The 19584-nt window shown below is 32.3% G+C and overlaps 1 protein-coding gene across 5 annotated transcripts in view; it reads right to left on the bottom strand.

Annotated features, from left to right (window-relative positions):
- The window catches only part of HEATR5B (HEAT repeat containing 5B), an 82274-nt gene that overhangs the window by 47440 nt on the left and 15250 nt on the right, over nucleotides 1-19584 (bottom strand). For all 5 annotated transcript variants that reach the window (XR_008995881.1, XM_036931666.2, XM_036931667.2 and 2 more), the window contains 10 exons: nucleotides 18987-19237; nucleotides 17249-17360; nucleotides 15608-15760; nucleotides 14479-14578; nucleotides 14038-14147; nucleotides 12986-13149; nucleotides 12092-12267; nucleotides 10654-10759; nucleotides 8918-9108; nucleotides 1071-1230 (listed from right to left, as the gene is read on the bottom strand). Coding sequence is in view for 4 of the 5 variants with exons in the window: in XM_036931666.2 (XP_036787561.2) it covers nucleotides 1071-1230; nucleotides 8918-9108; nucleotides 10654-10759; nucleotides 12092-12267; nucleotides 12986-13149; nucleotides 14038-14147; nucleotides 14479-14578; nucleotides 15608-15760; nucleotides 17249-17360; nucleotides 18987-19237 (1523 nt within the window). In the remaining variant the exon portion in view is untranslated. The remainder of the gene's footprint in view (nucleotides 1-1070; nucleotides 1231-8917; nucleotides 9109-10653; nucleotides 10760-12091; nucleotides 12268-12985; nucleotides 13150-14037; nucleotides 14148-14478; nucleotides 14579-15607; nucleotides 15761-17248; nucleotides 17361-18986; nucleotides 19238-19584) is intronic.

Raw genomic sequence — 19584 nt, 5'->3', positions numbered from 1 at the left:
GAGCAGCATTGAGAGAATGTAGTGGACTCAAATTATAGTAAAATGTCCTGTCATATAAAAAGAATCATGTAGTGTGTTACCTTAGAGGAATTTGGTTTTAAGAAATTACAGCAAGAGAGGGCTCAGAAAACATGACAACAAAAGAAAACTAACACTTTCTCTTTGACATAAAAGAAGAAAACAGCAACCTCTTAGGTAAAAAAAAATTATAACCAGTTCTTTTCTTCCAGCATAGTGTGGAAACAGAACTTTAAAAAGCAGCATACCACCTATTAACAGACAAGGTTACTTGATTTTTATTTCTAATCTCTTTGGAAATTCTGTGCTCTAAACAAGTGGAAACCTTTACAGGAAGTCATAGGCAAACTAAGTTTGTAGACAAGAAGCCTCAGGTGGATTTAGTGCCTTTTATTTAAATGTGAAGGAACATTTATTAATAAACTAACGGTAGGCAATAAAGGAAATTAAATTAGTCTCTTCTCCCAATTTGTGAGTCCTAACATGAAGTTGGCAAGTTGAATGCTGTTGGATTCATATACTCTTAATATTTGTAGGCGCATCAATGTAAGATGGCAAATCAAAGAGTGCAAGATATTTTCACACACATGCAAGCCTCTCATTGTAGTTACATGTATTTATGTGTGACGTGTGAGGAGAAACAAATAAAACACTCAAGGAGTACCCTTGAAGATTCAAAGACCCTAAACCTGAGTTGGGGTATTAAAGGCAGAGAGAGAGCGAAGGATGGTTATTAAAAGAAACTTGATCTAAAAATTGTAAGGAAATACAAAAAAGAATAAACAAGTACAAAGGATGATAAAAAAAGGAAACTGTTTCAAGGCATATATATGAAAGGATTAAATTCCTAGATTAAGTTAAAATACAAAATCCTGTCATACATTATTACAAATAAGACCCATAAAACAAAATGACAGAGAAAATCCCTAACATATCTTTCACAACTTACTCCTGTTAGAACCATTAGTATTTTATACAGCAAATAATATTTGTAAAAATTTGTAAAAATATTATATTAAAAATTTCATAATAAAAAAAATCAATTAGTATACCTGAACTTCAGAGGATGTTCCATCTTGTGCTAGAGCCAATAAAATGCTGACACTGGTCTTCAGGTGTTGTCCTGAGCCGATACCGCCAACGTAACGATGCAAACAACCCAGAGCCAATGAATGCCCAGTTCTAGATACAACATCGCGGGCTGATTTCAACCTGAAAAAAGAGCTATGCTTCAGGGATTGGTTCTTCTATTTCCCTAGGGCAATAAGAAGCTTATGCAGCACACAGTAGAAGGGATATATAATTCTGGAAACTAGAAAAGACTACAACCAGGATTACTTCTTTCACCACTCCTACCAAGAGTTAGAGATACAATTTAAAATGCTTGGTTAAAGTCATACATTTCACTGAATAAAGCCTACTTTAATTTTAGAGAAAATTTGAAAGAATCATAACTTCTCAGTTTTTAATATTTTTTATTCCTTGAAAGGCCAAGAGCCATCTGAAACATTTTTATTATTGGTATTTTAAATATAAAAATAACATTTATATTGGTTTTGAAATACAAAAATATAGGGTGTTTGTATAGACAGGCTTACAGAAAATGTTTTTAACTTTCACTTAAGAAATTCCCTATAATTACGATTTGAAACTTTTAAAAATGTGACTGTCTTTTTTCTTTATGAAATATCTTTAATGAATTAAAAAATATAAAAAGGAGATATATATTAAAATAAGCTTTACTGAGATGTATTTATATACAATAAATAGACCAATTTTAAGTGTACATTAAAGTATACATTTAATGAGTTCTGGTAATTGTATATAGTATGTAAACACTATATAATCATAATATAGAACAGAGGTATCCTAGGAATATAATGTAAGCCACATATGTAATTTTAAATATTCTAGTCATATTACAGAAATGAAAAAGGAAAGAGGTGAAGCTACTTTTAATAAATTTTATTTAATGCAATATATCCAAAATATTAAAATACCAAGATGTAATCAATATAACAAGTCTTTAATGAGATATTTTATCTTCTTCTTTTGAACCAGGTCTTCTAAATCTGATGTGTATTATAAACACTTACTGCACGTCTTGATTTAGACAGGACACATTTCAATTGCCCAATAGCTACAAATGGCTAGACAGAAGCAGACAGAAGCACAGATAGAAGATACTTTCATCGTCATAAGAAGTACCCTCATGTCCCTTTGCAGCCATCTACCTCCTCCCAAAACCCTGTTAGCTATTGATCTATTTTTCTACCACTACAATTTTATATTTTATATAGTTTCAAATAAGTGAAATCAGACAGTAAATACTATTTTATGTCTGGATTCTTTCACTTAACATAATGCTTTTGAGAGTCAGCCCATTTATTGTATAATTAGTTTGTTTTTTTTAATACAGCTAAGTAGTATTCCTTTTATGACTATAACACAATTTACTTTCATTTACCAGTTGATAGACATGCTGATTCTTTTCAGGTTGGGGCTGTCATGAATTAAGTTGCTATAAAAAGTTAAGTACAAGTGTCTGTGCATATACGTTTTCAACTCTCTATTAAAACCTAGGAGTGGAATTGCTGTCATAAGGTAAGTATGTATTTAAGTTTATAAGAAACACCCAAACTATTTTCCGAAGTAGCTACGCCATTTTACATTTCCACCAGTAATGTATGAGCATTCCAGAGACTCCACATACTTGATAACACTTGATATTTCCAGTCTTTTCTACTGTAGCTACTCTAGTGAGCACGTAGAGTAGTGCACTGCAGTTTTAATCTCCATTTCCCTGTTGAATAATGATGTGGTACATCCTCCCATGTGCTCTTTTGCCATTATCATACCTTCTTTGGTAAACTGTCTATTCAAATATTTCTTTTGGTTTGAGAATGGTATTCTTATTTTAATTATCATGCAAAAGGCAAAAAATTTTAATATTGATAAAGTACAACTTACTAATTTTAAATATTTTATGGTTCATACTTTTTGCATTCAAAGAAATCTTTGCATAATTCAAGATCACAAAGTTTTGTGTTTTCTTTTACAAGTTTTATAGTTAACTCTTATATTTGGATCTATTTTTTATATTAATTTTTCTATGTGGTGTGAGTAAAGTAGCAAGATTTTTGTTTTTTGTTCCATAAACATATGCAAATTTTCCAGGACCATTTGTTGAAAAGACAAATTTTTCTGTTGTTTCCTCAGTGCCAGATATATATATATATAAACTGGATTTTTAATTTTGTTTCATTGATCTACACATCTTTTCCTTACGTCAGTACCATCGTCTTGATTACAGCAGCATTATAAAAGGTCTAAAATCAGGTAGTGAAAGTTCTCCAATTCTTTTCTTCTTCAGTTGTTGTGGCTATTTCAGATCCTGTACATTTCTATATAAACTATTAAATCAACTTGCCAATTTCTGTAAAAATTGGATGCTTGAATTTTGACTGTATTTGTGCTAAATATAAAGATCAGACTGGAAAGAACTAATATCTTTAAAAATATTGAGTCTTCTTTTTCATGAACATAGTATATTTATCAATTTATATAAGTATTCATTAGTTTCAGTAATGCTTTGTAGTTTTCAAAGTACAGCTGTTACGTATCTTTTTCAAACTGTTCCCTTAGTATTTTGTTTTTTATGCTTTGTAAATGACATTTAAATTTTTTTCAATTTCCAATTCTTCAATGATGGATACAGAGATATAATTGATTACTGGATACCTTAAAAACATACTAAACTCACTTACTAGTTTTAATAGATATTTTGTAGGCTCCTTAGGATTTTTTTCATACATTCAAATTTCACTTAAAAGAAAATTTTACTTCTTCCTTTGCAATCTGTATCCCTCTGATTTCTTTTACTTGCTTTATTACACATGCACTGTAATACTGCCTAGGACACCCAGTACAATGTTGAGTAGAGGTAGTGAGAGAAACACCCATAACTTATTTCTGATTTTAGGGGGAAATCATTCACTCTTGATTATTAAGTATGATATTTGTTGTAGCTTTTTGTAGCTAGGCTATCAGATTCAGGATGTTCTCTTCTGAAATCTCTAGCTTGCTTGTCATTTTTATCATGAATGCATACTGAATAATGTCAAAATGCTTCTGCTGCATTGAGGCAAGATGATTATATGAAATCTCTTTTTTAGTCTGTTAATACAGTCTTTGTTCCTTTTTCCCTCTTTCTTTTTTTGGATTAAGCATTTTGTATGATTCCATTTTACTCCCCTATTGGCTTTACTCCATTATTGGCCATATCTTTTTGTTTTTTTAGTGAGTTCTCTGAAGTTTATAATATCCGTTTTTAATTCATGATGATCTACCTTCCACAAATGTTATGTCCTTTTATTCATATTATAAACAGAGTACACTACCATTTCCTCTCTCCCATTCTGTGATTTTGTCATGCATTTTACTCCTATATATATCTACATATATTATTTTTGCATCAAAGAAGTAAATTATCTTTTCAAGAGATTTAAAAAGTGAGAATAAAAATAATGAGTCATTTTAAAGTAGACTTATAAAGAAGTCTTTATATTTATCCTAATACTCTATTTGGCACTCTTCATTCCTATGTCCAAATTTCCATCATTTTTTACAAAAAGAACTTTTTAACATTTCTTATAGTATGTCTGAAGGCAAAGAATTTTCTCAAACTTTTTATAGTCTGCAAAAGTCTTTATTAAACCTCCATTCTTAAAATGTATTTGGGCTGGGTAAAGAATTCTAAGTTGACAATTATTTTCTTCCAGTACCTTAAAGTCGACACTCTATTGTATTTTGCTTCCATAGTTTATCATTAGAAGCCTGTTATTGTTATCTTTGTTTCTCTGCATGCTGTGTTTTTTCCCCTACGCACTGCTTTTATGATGTTCTATCACTGGTTTTAAGGAATTTGATGATGACCTTTTGTTTTATCTTTCTTCCATTTGGAGTTTGTTGAGGTTATTGGATCTATGGGTTTATAATAGTTATCAAAATCAGAAAATTTTTGGTTCATTATTTTTTCAAATAATTTTTCTGACCTAACCTTACTTCTAAGATTTAAATTATATGTATGTTAGATGTCCCAGAAGTCACAAACTTTTTTTTTAACCATCTTTTTTTCTCTCTGTGCTTTGTTTGGGATAGTTTCTATTACTATGTCTTCAACACCACAATGTTTTTCTACCACATTGTCTAATCATTTGTTAATTTCATCCAATAAATTTTTTCATTTCAGAGATTCTACCTAACTAGGCTTCCTTTAGGTTGATTGAAGAATTTCATTTCTCTTCTCATCATGCACAGTTTTTCTTTTACTTCCTTAAAAATATGGAGCACATTTAAGTAGTTCTTTTAATATTCTTGGTTTCTGATTCCATTTTCTCTTCCACTTCTAGGCCTGATGTTTCCACAAGGACTGATGTTTCTTCTAGTACTTATTTTCCTGCTTCCTTACATGTCTGATAAGTTTTGCTTGGGTACTGGATACTAAGAATTTTACAATATTTGGTACTGCATTAGTTATAGATACTAATCAGGCTTTGTTCTTTAGATACTGTGGGTCTTTGTTCTGCGATGCATTTAAGCTACTTGGAATCAGTTTGATCCTTTCAAGGCTTGCTTTTAAACTTCTTTTTATATGGGTTGATATTGCCCCACCACTAAAGCAATATTCTTCTGAACCTTAGGAGGTCTTTCCAGTCTGGATGGTAGGAACATGAACTATTCTCAGCTCTTTTTAAGCTATGGGGATTGTTTCACCAACTCTTTTCTGGTGTTTTCTTCCCTGGTCTTGGGCAGTTTCTTTGTACTCAGGCACATGTCAGTATTTGGCCAAAGACTTGAGATGACTCTTCTGTTCATAGTTCTCTTTCTGTGCAGCTCTGTCCCCTCTCATATTCTGGCTACACTGCCTGCCCCAAACTCCAAATTCTCTCTCCTAAACTCAAACTTAGGTTTGGATTTCCTGCCCTTGCACTTCAGCCTGAAAACTCTGTCCAGGCAGAAATTTGGAGCAATTACCAATGTTCCCCTTATTTGTTTCCCATTTCTCAGGCATCACTGCTCTGTACTGGCTGTTGTCTAACATCTGAAAACAATTATTTCATTTATTTTTTCTGGTTTTCTTGTTGTTTAAAACAGGATTATAAATCTAGCCTGTTATTCCAACATGACTGGCAGTGCAGTGAAAGTCCTGTATATTTTTTTCAGTGTTTAATTAAAAGAATCGATTTCATTATTTTATTCACATTTAAGTAGCAATGTAGAGAGCTTAAAATGGAGCTAACCTCTAAACTTCACTTTGGACAATAGAAAGGATCGAATAAAAGAACAAACATAATAATACTTTATAGACCATAAAATACTATGACTCACAATCATGCAACAATATAGTCAGTTACTATTACAAAACAAGTAAAATACCACTAAGAACAAAGCACCTAAAATACAAAGAAACATAGAAAGCAAGTTTGATTGAATTTTCATAGCTGTATTATAACTCTCAATAAGCCATCCATGACCAACCTTCTTTGAAACTCATAAAAGTAAAATAAAGAAATTAGAAACCATCAAGACTGTGGTTGGTCAGTTTTCTGTGGTAAAGAAAGAAAAATTCCAAGTACTATCACGAAACAGTTGTTAAGAAATGTAGTTATGAATGAAGTGAACTAAGTCTGTCTTTAGCAGTATATCTAACATATTATATCCTTGGATAAGCAATGCCTCTATGCCTCCATTTCTCCATCCATACAATGGACATTATCATTACTCTTTTACAGCAGTAATTTTGAGGAAGAAAGAAGTTAAGAATGAATGTAATCTGTGAATTCTAAAGCATTATATCGATTAGAAAGCTCCCTTCATGTTATTATTTGTCAAAAGGTAACATTTCAGTGAGCTAAAAAATTAGGGCAATTTTCTCAGTGATAATCATCTACTCAATTAAGTAAATAATCTAAGATATAAGAATATACATTTCCTAGAGGTTTCAAAGTGATTTTCAATTTGAATGGGAAACAAAAGCAACCCATAATGATTTTTCTTTTTTTCTGAACTGGGTCCTAAGTAATTGAAACTACTTCCTATAAACCAACAATGGTTTATATGAATGATTCCTGTCTTATTTTTAAGGTGGCATAAAATTTAATGTGCAAATATAGTTGATAGATCTGCATATATAAGTACTTTTGGCTTTTCATTGTCAGATATTACATAAGCAAGAGCTAATGTAGATGAAAACAGTCTGATATCAGGTTGCAGGATGTTGAAGCTTTTTCAAAATAAAACCAGATTCTGTCAAACCTAAGATACCACTGATTTTTTTAAATTAAGGTATCATTGATATACAATCTTATGAAGGTTTCACATTAGCAACATTGTGGTTTCAACAATCACTCATATTATCAAGTCCCCCACCCACCCCTTTGCAGTCACTGTCTATCAGAGTAGTAAGATGCTACAGAGTCATTACTTAAGATAAAATGATTTTTAAATGTTCTATTATTTTATATAGCAGTATAAAAGGAGAAAATGCTGCCAAATAATTATAGAACATTTAAGACAAATTCCAATATCAGATAAATTAAAATGAAAAAATGGGTAACTTAAAATCTATGTAATAATTAATTTCAGATAATAAAAATCAATTATTTTGTAAAGCTAATGAAACTAAGGACTGAAAATATCTGCATATTCAAACCAAACAGGTATGATTATGAATGAAATATCTTTGTATTTCATCAGAATAAGTTCAAAGTAAATACTCCTACAGGTATTGAAGACACTTACAAATTAAAACTCCTTATAACTAAAGAAAAATTTACCATTCAAGAGGTTTCCAAAGAAACACACTCCTATTTTACCTATTATTAACAGAGTACAAACCATGAAACAGGTAGCTAAAATTGGTTCTATCTTTTTAAAAAATCTTTAATAAAAGTTGATTTCAGAATCAATGACAAATACTCAGAAAAAGCAAAGCTACTCTATTGCTAGAATATAGCAGAAGTCATCCAGCAGAAGATTAAGTGTCTGGGATACTTTAACTATCTTCTGCTTGCTCATATTATCCTTAGTGATTCAAACAATACACTAGGGCATCATCTTATAACCAGCCAAATTGCCATTCATGTGTGAAGACAAGGTGAGTCATTCTCAGATATGCAAGAGTGCAGAAAATACTGTTTTCAGAACTACTACTTCACAACCACTGCTTCTCCCCACCTCTCTCATTAATTAGTAGTTAGGTATAATTAGTACTCAAAATATAGACTAGATAAGAATGATTAATCTATGTAATTCAAGTGTCAGTTCTTGACCACTCTTGGTTTTCAATTTCTCTACTTCAGTATTTCATTAGCAACCAACAGTCACTTGTCAGTGCCCATTATTTTAATCATACATATCTGAAAGTCTGAAATCACTCTTTTTATTAATATGCAGAGACATCTTTAAAAACTAAAGCTAATCCTATCCACTGTGTCAGGGATAATTTAAGAGATGATAAACTTGGTAGCAGTTAGGAAAAGAATGGCTTATTCCAAAAAGTGGGTAATTAACAGAAAGAATAATGGAGGGAGAGGCAGAAATAAGAGAAAAGGACTTCAGGGCACCTCTTCAGAATAGAGTTTATATACCTGAGAGTTCTATTAACAACTTTCTTGATCCCTTTAAAAAGAAACCCTCACCACACTGAAAGTATAACTTGCCCAGATTCTATAGTTTAATTTATTGCATTAAAAATCAAGATCAAATGAAAAAACATAAAATAGTATAATATGCTGTATCATGTGGAACATATAATCCAGTTAATAATTGTTGATTACTTAAAAGATTACCTTTGCCTATATGAGAAACTTACTTGTTGGTAAAGAGATCCACTTACTTGTCAAAGCTGTATTGGGCCATTCTGGCAATAAAAGTTGCTTCTCCAACCACCTGAGCCATTCTTCCAAGAGCTTCTCCTGCTGCACATCGTAGGATGGGGTTTGGGTTGTCAAGAGCGCCCATAACCAGCGTCAGAGCAGATTTACGAACTTCCTCAGGTCCTAAAGTACTTTTGTTTTCAGCCAGGCCCTACATTTTTTTGTTTTAAAAAGGCAATTCATAATTCAATTAAATAAAAGGAAAAAAAAGTGTTGTTGTCTTTGTAGGTATACATATATCTCTACACATTCTTTTCTTCAGCCATCTTTCACATGCATGTACTACGTCTTGAATCTGTACCTGGTAAATGCATTTTATTTACCAGCGTCTGGTAAATACAAAAAAATACAGTAATCACTTTCCTAAACATGATTCATATATAACATAATAATAGTTTAATAAGCTGTAAAACCAACGATCCCTGGGAGTGTCTATATAAAGACTAATACTTAAAGGTTATTTTTATGTATAAAGGACACTGTATTATTAAATAAACTGTTACTCAATTGTTTGAAATTTATCACTGTAACTTTCAGGAAGGAAAAGACATAACAAGTATGAAAGTTTGATTCATTTACATGAAAATTCCAGAGAAGACAATTACATCATAAAGAGTATATCTAATATATATCTAAAGACAAAATGAGGTAATAATACTCAGTAAACGAATGTTGATACAGTTTGTTCATTATACTAAATGTTAATATCTCCACTCTAGTTAATCTGCTATCCTAGAACTCAATTACTTACCTGAGACAAAAATCCAGGTCATGGTACCTGGGGAAATGTTAACTACAGCAGAGGCCTGAGCAAGCATGTATCTATGAAGAAAAGTATGCTGTGTAGTGATATTACAGCTGGTTCACTAGCCTTTCAACCACTCAGGGAGACCACCCCACTCCTTTAAGAAAAGCACTTAAATGTTGGTATTAGCTGAGTGTCTAAATAGGGCATATACTAATGGTTATATATATGGTACATACCTGTATTTCTATATAGTCAATACCTATATCCTTTTTCCATGATTTTTACAAAGCAATGATTTACTTCATGCCCATTTAAACACTTGTACATGTTGCCAATTTATTTTAAAACAATAATAACTTACAATAAGCTTAGTGCTGAATAATATGAAAGTTTTCAAATGAATCATGAAAGGCTGCAGCCTGCCCAGTACAGGAAAAATATTTGTTATTCCACCTCATATATGTAGAAACTGAAGTTTAAAAAAGGTTAAAAGAATTACACTAGACATAAACCAAGTGAGCAGCTAAACCAGAACACAGTCCCTAAATACAGCATTCTTTAAATTGTATAACATAACCCCTCTGTTTTGTGATCTAAACCAAAAATCAAACTAGCTTTATCTAGTTTCCTTTAGTGGAATATCAGACATCATCAGTCAGACATCTTTGAAAATTCTTAAAGGACTTAATGACGGTTGCAATATCTGAGGGATCAAATCAAAACACAAATTTTAATATTACTAAAACACAAAATACTTCACTACAATGAGTCTAATTAAAGTTTTTAGTAATTTAAATAACATATAAACAGTTATCAAGTCATATATATTATATATACATGTGTATATATAATATACATACAACAATCAGTAGTCTAGATATGCTTGCCTTATTAAAAGCATTAATTAAAAATTAGTTAAGAATATTTATTGTGTTTTAAGAGTAATACCTTCAGTGCACTAAGAACAGCAGTAAAAATATTAAGCTGCACAGCTTGCTGGCGGACACCTTTGGCTTGTTTAACACATTCAGCAAAGTGATCCAACATTTGTAATCTACAATATTAAAATAAAGGTCATATTAACAATAATTTTTATTCAATTATGGTTCACAAAACAGAGATAAGAAGAACATAAAACTAATTGTTTAACAAATAATGTCCCATGCTGTATCATTTCTATTTCATTTCCATAGCAGGTCCAAACCAGATTTCCCCTTAATTCATATATGGACATCCAGTTATTAACTGGAACAAGAGACTAAATATTAAGTAAGTAAGTTAAGGTCAAAACATTAACATTGAATAATGAGAATTTTCTGATATCAAAATATCATTCCTGTAAAAAAGTACTACAGCCTATCAACTTTCTGTAATTTATTCACTCATTCCTCTATCACTGGATATTTATTTATTATATTTTAATAGGATTTATTTATTTATAGTTTACCTTGTTCCACAAAAGTGATTTAATAGAGATAATACTGAACTTTTATAGCTCTCTTAACTAGTTATATAACTTGTAAAACCACAAACTTTTTGACCGAGGTTTAGATTTGAAACAAGACATTAAAGTAGATGCTTTGTAAGTTTCTTTCACCTTTAATGTTAACATTTATGTGATAACCAATTTTTCTTAAAGATATCTCACTAAAGTAAAATTTCATACTTAAAAATTTTCCCTTCAAATTAAAAAAGCAATTAATCAAGTAACCTACACATTTTAAAAGAACATTATGTCATATTATCTTTTATATTTATGTATACAAATATAACAGTGTTTTTAAAGCATATTTTGTTGAACAATTATCTGTGAAGGTCTTTTATTAATTCATTTTTGCTCTTCCTAATGGGAAAGTACCATAAATATGCAAAATGCTTACTGGTTAGGGATAGTGTCTATGGACATAGAATTAGCAAATAAAAATTCTGCTATTAAAGAAAGAGCAAGTGGCCTTAGTTTCCCAAATTCTAGACTTGAACCATCTGATGACAAATATTATTAGGGAATAGATTTCTCACCCTTTTACTCCCTCAGTCACAAAAATAAAAGACTTAGCAAACTGATGTCCTAATTAAAGTTACAGTCAAAACCTACTTATAAACTGACAAATGAACTATTTTAATGGGAATTTTGTTGTGTGAGACATTCCACAACCCAGTGCATGCCAGATGCTAGTACACAGGACCAAATCCTAAGAGCGTTTCAAATTAGGCAGGATTTGCATGCAGTTTTTTAAATCAAATACACGTCACTTTTATTATTAAACTTATAAGCCTATTGTTAAAGTAATAATTCACCTTATTGCAGTTAACTGGGATGGGAAAAATCTACTGTTTGAATATAATGTATAGTTAACTAAAATTACTTGACTAACTTTATACTAACCGGTGTTTATAAGAAACATGAGGAAACACCACACCAAAAAGAGCCACAGAAGCATCAATGACTGAAACTCCAAGAGGGAGAGGACCAGGCACAGCTTCTCCAGCAGGTATTCGCAAGTAAATGGAGGATGGATCGTGCTCCAGAGCCCCACTTCCAGATGCACTGTTTGGCTGAAGCTGCAAAAGAATGACATAAAAGAAATTCAAAATCTGTTTTAGGAAACTAAGGATTGGGCATGAAGAATAGAATGGGAGGAAGTAAAAAAGTTAACAAAAAACCCCAGAATGATGGAATCTGAAAATTTTTAAAAATATAAAAATATAATTTGGCCATTAAAAAAAGCCATCAGTAACACCTTACATCAGTTTAGGAAAAGACTTGTTCATTCTACAGCATTTGTTTACTACCCACCTTAAAATGTGTCAGCACAACCATATCAGTAGTAACGTAAGCCCACAAGAAATTCACTGAAAGAGGCTTTTAGTAACTCTTTTTTACAAGTTCATAAGAAAAAAAATGTATTTGGAGGGCAAAAGGTTCTAAATCTTCAGCCTACTAACTCCTTTTCCTCATCAACCTGTCACAAAGCAAACTGAAACAAAACAAAACACCAATGACCAAAAACACCCAGAAAAAAGTGATCTTTGCCACAGCCACCAAAGGGTATCTAAATACAAAGAATACTGAATAAAGACAATTTGCCAAATTCTAACTACTGCTGTTTACCTTTTTTCACTATTTATCCACTACAAGAAAGCTATCTTTCAATGTCTAAGAAAAGTGAAATGAAAATTAAACTTCAGTCTACAATATTTTCTTTTTAAATGACAATGCATAATAAGTACCACTGTTTTTGACTAAGCTAGTATTTCCGTTCCCTGTATGTTTACCAACCTGGTCTTCAATTGATTTGTGATCAGTTTCCTGAAGCCAGGAACCGAGAAGAACGCTATCATCATAATGGCAAAGGGATCTGAGGAGGGAAGTGGTTGTGTTGGCTGAATTGTCGGTCAAAGTGAATTCTGCTACCAGTTCTCTAAGAAGTGCGTTGAAAGATCCTAAAACACAGAACTTCAGCTCAGATTAAAAAGAATAATTTTTATGAAAATTACAATCACTGCCCACAAAGAGAAGCAATGTGTTTAACAGGGATAAAATAATTAAGTATCTCTTTTTTTTTTTTACATCTGTATTAGTTTAATGCTGGTTTTATAATATAGTGATAGTATTTTTTTTATTATTTTATTATGCCTTTTAGCCCAAACTACTTAAGGTAACCAAAAAACTCAGAGGAAATATTTATATGAAATATTTACTAAATACTGAATTTAATATAAATTTTTTATTTAAAAAAATTTTTTAGCATTAACATGTTTATTTAAAATATATTAAATATGGGATGATTATTTATTATTAATTACACAATGATGTACAAACATTGAACCTGAGCATATCAAATTCTTGGATATGGCTGAACTAGACTATATAATATTTGATCTCTAGAAAGTACATTACTATTCTCTCTCCAGATGCCTAAATTATTGGCTATATTATAATATATATGAAGGAGATAAGGATAGTAATTGAAAGCATATACTTTAAAGATGAACCACCTGGGTTTGAATACAAGCTCTGTCACTTAACTAGCTCTCAGACTTGGGCAGGTTACATTACCTCCTGTACCCAAGATTCTTCACATGTAAAACAAAGCTAACTGCTTCATAAGGTGGTGGATAGAGTGAAAAGAGCTAATATAGAATTAGAACAGGGCCTGGAACACACAGTAAGTGCTCAATAAGTGTTAGTTATCTCTATGCAGAAAAGCAAAATGTTTGCCTTCCCTTGCACAGGGATTCAGGTTAGAACCTTGGATAGAATTCTAACACTGGGAAGAACTAGAAAGATATATTGAAGAGTTTTTATTAGATACCATAGATTTTATTTACCTTCATAAGTTTTTGGAGGTAGCAAAGCCAAAATGTCATAAAGTCTTAAACGAACCATTGCAGCACTAGCCTTCAGATGAGCTCCATGGGCTTTAATTACAGATGGAATACTAGAATACCAAGGTACAGTAAGGTGTCAGTTAACTAGAGTAAGTATTACTCATAAGCATTTTCCACAGTGTATCAATATACTCTCAAAAGATACTGATGAGTATTACATTTTCATTTTAGTTTACTGTGTGACCTTTACTGCTAGTAATAGGAACACTACAAAACAAATTTTATGTCAAGCCACACCATTACTGCAATTTTTAAAGTCATTTTATAAAAACAAAGTTTTATGTGCTTCCTATATGATACTAGATGGAAGCACAAGACATGACTATTTATAATTTATAATACATAAAATTGTATGCTAACTTGTCAAAATAGCTTACTTACTGTGACATCATAGTCATGGCACACTCAATAGGGGTCATCAATTTTCTAATCACATCTTCAGTTAGGAGCTCCGGACAATGTGCAACAAAACTCCTCATTGCTAGATAAAATTTTTAAAAGGACAGATTTGGAATAGCTTTTGTGAGCATGAAAAAAATGTATGACATATATAAAGATACCTGTAATAATACTTTAATTATTTTAAGATATAAGTTTCTGAAATCAGAGATCAAACTGAAAGAAGAACTGCGATTACAGAGAAAAGTAATTGGAAAAGGTTAGAAGAAAGGTGGACAGCAGAAATGGAGGGAGGAAAAGATACCTGTTAGGGAGACTTCTGTAAGGGGAAATTCAAAGGTCTATAACCCTACATGAATTCAGATGATTAAAAATAAAGCAGTTTCAAGACAGAACTAAGAGTGGATAAAATGACCCAGTGAAAAGGAATAACTTTACTGGCTCTTCAGCAATAGAACTAAGACAAAAACAGCTCTTTGACATATGGAAACAAAACTGACACCTTGCCCTGTCACTCTTACAATTAAATATATATCTTGTCTCCCACATTTTTCACCCTGAGATAAACCAAAAAAGAGGGTCACCCAGTGTAATTCTAGTCCAAATGAAACAGAAATTAAGCCTCTCCTGTACTGTGCTGACTCCCAAACAAAAATAACTTTACTCCTAACTTTTCTAATGCTCATGTATGAAAAATGCATCAATGTTTGCAGACTTGATAAGGATCGGAGGAACAGCTGTTTACCCATTATGAAAAGACTTTGGTAATTCTGAGTTTCTTTTTCCTTGAACTGCCCACTGGGTTTTCTTAGGTGGTGACTCAGTGCCTCTTTGACAGGTGACAAACTGTAATAACTGGGAATTAAGAGGCCTAGGGTCTAGCTCGTTTTACTACTAACTAACCTCTTTTTCAGAGTCTCCAGCTTAATTTCTTCTTTACAAAACTGGCAAACTGGTATAGATTATTTATAAAGTTTCTTTCTAAATCTAAAAGTCTATATATCTATCATTACATACTAAAATAAAAATTTGAAGTAGAGATTTTCCTTCACTTCACAAATATTTTGGTAATGAAATGATATTCTGCAAGTGTAACCCTTTCAGTTCTTACCACATAAAGCTCCAGCGCGACCTTCCAGTGTTACCTGCCACGTAAAAGAATCGCCTCGGGCCTTCTCAGCCTCCAATTCCTTTAAAGAGCGAGGGAAAACATTTCGCCATAATAACAACATCTTGGGCAGATGGTAACGAACAACAGATGGTCCTAGCCAAGAAAATGATAATGCAAAGCCATATATATAACATACATTACAAATTAAACTCAAAGAAAAGAGTCCTACACAAGCTTTAAAAATACCATTTCACTTCGTCTCTAAGATTTTCAAAACTTTCTTTTTTCCCCGTATTATTGAGAAATACATCACTGTACAAGTTTAAGGCAGATAGCACGATGGCTTGATTTACGTATATTGTGAATTGATTATCACAATAGATTTGCCAACATCCATCATCTCATCCATAGGTATAATAAATAGAAAAGGGAGAAAGAAAAAAGAAAAAAACAGTTTTTCTCCTTGGGATGAGAACTCTCAGGACTTATTCTCTTAACAACTTTCCTTGTCATGTTGTACATTACATCCCCAGCACTTATTCATCTGATAACTGAAAGTATGTACCTTTTGAGCCCTTCCTCTAATTCTCCCTCCCTCTACCTCAAAATATTTTTTATTCAGTAAGTAAAATATATATGTTAAAGCAGTATAAAGTTCACCTATCAAGTACTAATATTTTAGCATCCAAACATAAATGTAATCAACAAAATGTAATTTAAAGAAATTATCCAATTATATTCAGAATGGTAGATTACATATTATCAATGACAAAATATATCTGGGACACATTTTATGATGTATATATATAATATACTTTTATATAAATATATATGTACATAAACATATACACCCACTCCCATAAACACACATATAAATATTACTTTATCTGGGGGGCAATTTATAAGGTTAATTTTGTTAAATGTAGGAGCAGTATATTTAGAGCTAGGAACCTGTATTTACATTGTTAAAGAATTCCTTTAACATACCACTTAACATACTTAAACATAAATTTCTGGAAAAGAATTACCACTTTTTATTTTCTTTAGAAAGCTTAGTCAAAGTACAATTTCCAAATGTAGGTGCTGAAAGTGGGAATTTTTGTAGTACATGCACATATATACACAATTTTTATAGTAGAAGCTAAACGTGAACTAAAAAGAGGACACACTTCATCACAATGACATGTATTTCTGTTTTCTGTACAATGCTAACTGTTGCCTGCATCAAATTTATCACAACACTTAGGAAATGAAGCCCATAAGGGTAAGGTCAAGGAAGTGGCACCAATGACACTGTTGAAATGTGACTTTATCACCCTTCTAAAAATCAGTCACTGGTCTTCACTTGGAGGATGAAATATGCTCCCACAGTCTCCTCTCATTTGGTTAACACTAAGCCAAGTAGTTAGACCATGGCTATTCTGATGGTAAAGGTGAAACTTTGATAACAGCTTTATCAAAACAGGTACTTAAACAGAAATTACCAAAAAGAGAAATCTACCACCAGATGATGAGAAAAACACTTTTACCATTTTATTAAATCATTTAGTCTATAATGTGAAGACTAATATGTTTAAATTTTCCTTATAGTCTACTGACAGTGATAGAGTAAGACAAGATCCTACTCAAATATAATTATACCTAAAGTCATAAGTGCTCCAAGTAAAAGCCATCCAGCTTGGGTGCGCTGTAAAGACAGCCTGCTGTTTTGGGCAGCAGTTCGTAAGAGATCTTCAGCAATACTAACTACCATCTGCAAGAGAAGTTTAGAATTGGATTTTAACTTAAACAAATTAAAGAAATAAGAAAATATATACCTAGTATACTTTATTAAAAAAGAAGTTGTCCTTCTGTGGTATTGTTGTTAACATGTTTTAAAAGAGATAACATTAAGCCCTACTCAGTCCTGACTGCACTGCGGGCTTGGCGGAGACCCTGGACTGCACAGCAGTTAAGAGGGAGCCCTAGAGCCAGAATGCGTGGGTTCATGCCCCATCTTGGTCATGTCCTCGCTTTCTGACTTGGGACAAGTTAACCACCCTGCCTCAGCTCCTTCCCTTGTAAAATAGGAATAATAGGAGGTCAACCACTCTCTCAAGAGAATTAAATAAGTTAATACAGCAACACTCAGTGCTGGTCCATGTCACCACTTAATAAAGGCTATAATTAGTAGTACTATTTTCCTACATTCAAAGATTTGTTGAACTCTTATTATCTTCCACTGAGCTTATCTTATGGCACTTACAGTCTTGGAGAAAGAAGACACAGGAAAAATGGGAAGTTACAAGTTACAGCACACAGTTCAGTGACAGAGCAGTAGTACGGACATAGGAGTGGTCAGCAAAGGGAAAGGCTAGCATAGCCTGACTAGCTTCGAGAAGATTTCATGAAAGCAATGGAACTTGAATTAGACCTCTAAACAAACAGATAAATTTGGTACAAGTGAACACGAAGAGGAATGAACTTTTGATGTAAGAGATTAACATGAATAAAGGCATGAAAGCTGAAAAGAGCATGGGAAGAAAGCAAGACGACTAGTCTAACTAGTGGGAAATTAGAATGAATGGGAAGAATGAAGGCAAATTATGAAGGTGCCAGTTTACCAGACAAACACAATTGTATTTGATTCTCCAAGCACTGGACAGTCCTGTGACTAGACAGTCACACTCACTCTGAGCAGTGTGAAATGTGAAGGTGATATGGAGAGATGGGAGAAGACAACTTCAAGAAGGATAATTAGGGAGGAGGCAACCTAATGACAAAGGGAGATGGACACTAGATCCAGGTAGTAGTGATGGAACTCATAAAAATGAATGGATGTGGGCTTCAAGTCCCAGAAAAAATAAGAATTTAAAAACTTAGCCCCAGTTTATATATGTAAAGTTGCAAATAATGTCTACATAAATACTTAATACTCCTCAGAAGAAAACCAAAATAGTAGTAGTAAACATAGAAAGAGAAAAAAAAGTAACCGATTCATGAGGACTATTCTACTTTTATTAAGTATTATCAAAGTGCTAAATATGATCATAGCATATTCTCCTGACATCCCTGAATACAGCAATGTGAATTTTTATTTCTAAAAGTTGAAAGAAAACCTCTGATTTCTAAATAATTACTATAAGGGTGTTTTTCTCTAAAATAAATTATAAAATCATACTATATCCAAACAAAATCTATTATTCTTAGGTCAGAATTAAATACCAATTTTAGTTAGTATCCTTCAACTCTATAGTAAAAAAACACTGTATTTTATATTATCATTGCAAAACTGTTGTCGTCTGTCTCATCAGTCAGTTCAACACTTAACACAGAAGATGGTCCATAAAGACTCAAGCCCACATGATAGCCCTGAACAATTCTATCATCTGTGCCATACCTTTCCCTTGGCATGAGGAATGCCCAAAGGACACTGATGAACTCCACCTAACAGAGCAGCCATTGCAAAACTGTATCCACTAACAGCTTCTGGCGAAGTTTTCAAGTTGTTGAGCCGTTCTGCACACCTGTCTAGAAATGGCGTCAACTGGAAAGGTAATGCCACAGCCACACAGCGCAAACACCATGCAGCAGCGAGTCGAGCGGCCATACTTGGGTGAAGGAGGACTGAAGTCACAGTTTCCAAAAGTCCTAAAAAAAGAAATACTCAAAGAATTACTCTTTAATGAAGACAAATGGTTTCATGAATGAAAAGACTACACATAACAGAATAATTAAAATCATAATAATTACAGCTTCACACAGACACTTTCAGACTTGGTAGAACATTTTCTACAAAGAACATAGTATAATTACATCCAATAAAACACAAATGTTGATGTAAAAATTTAAATGTTCAATAAATTTTATCCTATTATTTCGAAACAAAACTACCACAAGTTTTTTTTAGTCTATTCAAACTTCATTTCACTAAGTCCAGATTCACTATCACAGTGAACTTTAAATAAAACTCAACTTTAACAAATGATCTAAAACTG

Source organism: Manis pentadactyla, chromosome 2 (assembly GCF_030020395.1).
Source record: "Manis pentadactyla isolate mManPen7 chromosome 2, mManPen7.hap1, whole genome shotgun sequence".
Taxonomy (NCBI): Eukaryota; Metazoa; Chordata; class Mammalia; order Pholidota; family Manidae; genus Manis; species Manis pentadactyla.
This window is presented reverse-complemented; position numbering and strand designations above follow the sequence as displayed.